Here is a 2628-nt window from a genome sequence, read left to right on the forward strand (position 1 = left end):
CATGTCAATGCAAAGAAAAGCATGGACAATAGGAGAACTTTTCCAAGCCTGGATAAATCACTTCAAAAGTGCAATCATGCAAGAGATGGTCTTTCAAAATAGACATCTATTGATATTAGATGGGCATTGTAGCCATGTCTCGCTAGAGGTGGTGCAAGTGCTTGTGACGTTGGCATCGACATTGTAACTTTGCCTACACACACATCTCACAAGCTCCAGCCTTTGGACGTATATGTTTCAAATCCCTAAAGGTACACTTTTGCAAAAAGAAAGGGGCATATGGCAGCAAAGAACAACACATTCTCGGGCTAGTAAGAGTGAACTAGCCTCCATTGCAGAAAAGCTTTTAAGTCATCTTTAACAAAAGCCAACATTAAATTCGGACTTAAAGCAACTGGAATATGGCCACACAATCCACATGGAGTGAAATTTGATGGTATTTCCTCCAATCACATTGCGATTGTTGAGGAAGCAAATGATTCCACCTATGCAGTTGTCTCTCTGGAAAACTTGGATAACCAGGTTGCAACCAATTACAATGATGAAGATATATATCAAGTACCAAATTTTGGTCGTGGAAGATGAGGTAGCTTAGGTCTTAACATCAATGGTAGATATCGAGCAAGAGATTAACAATGACACCAACAACTTTCCAAATAGCAACAATTTTCCAGAATTGCTGCAACAACTAGAATTTGTTAGGAATGTCAACATTACAACAGAAGCAAGAGTACTAGAGAATGGAGGCATTGATTCAATAAACAACAGATTAGGGAATGAAACCATAAACCCATCTTTGGGCACAAGATCCATGAACAAATTAAGGAATGAAAACATGATCCCAAATTCAAGCACAAGGCCCATGAGCAAGCTTGGGACTAAAACCATGAATGTATCCTCAAGCACAGGATCTGCGAGAAAATTTGTGGATGAAGGCATGGATATTTCCTCAAGGACAACACCCGTGTGCAGATTTGGATATGAAAATGTGAATCCATCTTCATCTGCAAGACCTGTTACATGTCAAGAATTAGATGAAGAAGCGAGAATCATTAATCTACTACATGTTCCAATGACACAAGCTTGTGTGCACCGACCACCATGAGAAGCATTTGTGGACTATACCAATAGCCTGGTTCTCACATCAGCCCAATATGTGGAGAGAATGAAGGAAAAAATTGCAAAGAAAGAGGATACCATGTGACACTTATCTACAATCTACTCTCTATCTCAAGCCCGATCCCCTTTGCTCGACCCTGTAGCTAAGGGCAAGATCTCTCTCTCTCTCTCTCTCTCTCTCTCTCTCTCTCCCCCTCTGCCGCTGCCTCTTTACCTCCCATAGAGGTGGGTTCATCTCTTCTGCCTTTTCACCTCTCGACTTGCGTCCACTCGTGTTGACGCCCCGGGTGACCAGCCGATTCTAGTTGGTCTGCGACGCCTAGTACAATTGCCATTTCAATACACACACAATAGGTTTCCAGGTAGGACGTAGGAATTGACAGAGAAGGCACTGCCCACCAGCTTCCATGCTATCAAGAAGGGGAGGCTTGTTACGCTTGCATGAGAGCTCCCACTTCAATTCCAAACAATGCTAGCTAGCGAGATAGCAATCGTAAGTGTGAAGGCAAAAGAAGAGTACAAACTAGAGAAGGAGAAGAAAAGGCTCCAATCCCTTGTTGAGAAGGAGCAACGCAGACAAAGAAAAGATATGCAGCGCAAGCAAAGAAAACAAGGTAGCAATGGGAGGCTCAACAGTCTTCCTTTGGAAGATACTTACAGGTAGTATCTTGGAGCAAGGCTCAATTGAAGGTATTCTCTTGCGGCCACTCCATGTGGATCAACCACACCATGCCATGGCAAGGAAATATTGCTTACAAAAGTTCCAAAGCTCTCAACTTCAACAGTGAGAAACAATACCCAGGTTTTTTTGATTCAGCAACTTCCGGCCTTGGTAAGTTCCAACCTCTTCGAATCCTTGAAGTGGACTACAGCTTGAATGAAGTAGTTTTGACAGCACCATCTTCTACATTTCCAATTACATTACTTATCCTCTAATATGAAAAATTTATAATTATCTCACATGAGGAGTTTTCATGTACTTTTGATATCCCAATTCTACAATATCTTTGTTGTGATAGATGAGACAAGTACATTTGTCTATTACGCTTGTTTTATTATCTCATGGCTTCAAATTTAACATCTTTTGTGCAACTACTAACCTTGACTAAATGATTGGACACAGTAACAATGATACACATGCGTAGCACAAGAAAAACAAATAGCAATAAAAGAACACCCATTAGGAATCATAATTGCTGAGTGAGGATTTTCTAGAGCAACCTCACCTCTTACGGTGATGGACAACCCCTAGGAAGAGCTCTTTGTGTGGCTTTGTTGAGACTGATTTTGAGTGATTTGTTTGCAAATCATTAGGGGTCTGCAAAATACTTACAATTCAGAGATTACACAAAGCGAGAATGTGATAATTTTTCCATTCAACAAGAAAAAATGAGTGTGTGATAGATAGTTATTTAACAGCAAAAAATCAAGGAAATTCCTTTATACTTGCACCCTTGATTTCATCCTGAGTTGTTGACATCAGTGTTGTGAATGATGCCCTCAAAGGAA

The 2628-nt window shown here is 40.8% G+C and overlaps 1 protein-coding gene across 1 annotated transcript; it reads right to left on the minus strand.

Moving 5' to 3' along the window:
• Positions 1-401: 401 nt before the first annotated feature.
• On the minus strand, positions 402-2149 carry LOC147429059 (uncharacterized). The gene is made up of 2 exons (XM_086495545.1): positions 1334-2149; positions 402-1013 (listed from the first exon to the last, which is right to left on the minus strand). Exons 1-2 carry the CDS (start codon positions 1338-1340, stop codon positions 592-594), a joined length of 429 nt encoding a protein of 142 aa, XP_086351671.1. The 5' UTR covers positions 1341-2149; the 3' UTR covers positions 402-591.
• Between the last annotated feature and the right edge of the window lie 479 nt (positions 2150-2628).

This window comes from Adiantum capillus-veneris, chromosome 22 (genome assembly GCF_014529385.1).
Source record: "Adiantum capillus-veneris isolate H3 chromosome 22, ASM1452938v2, whole genome shotgun sequence".
Taxonomy (NCBI): domain Eukaryota; kingdom Viridiplantae; phylum Streptophyta; class Polypodiopsida; order Polypodiales; family Pteridaceae; genus Adiantum; species Adiantum capillus-veneris.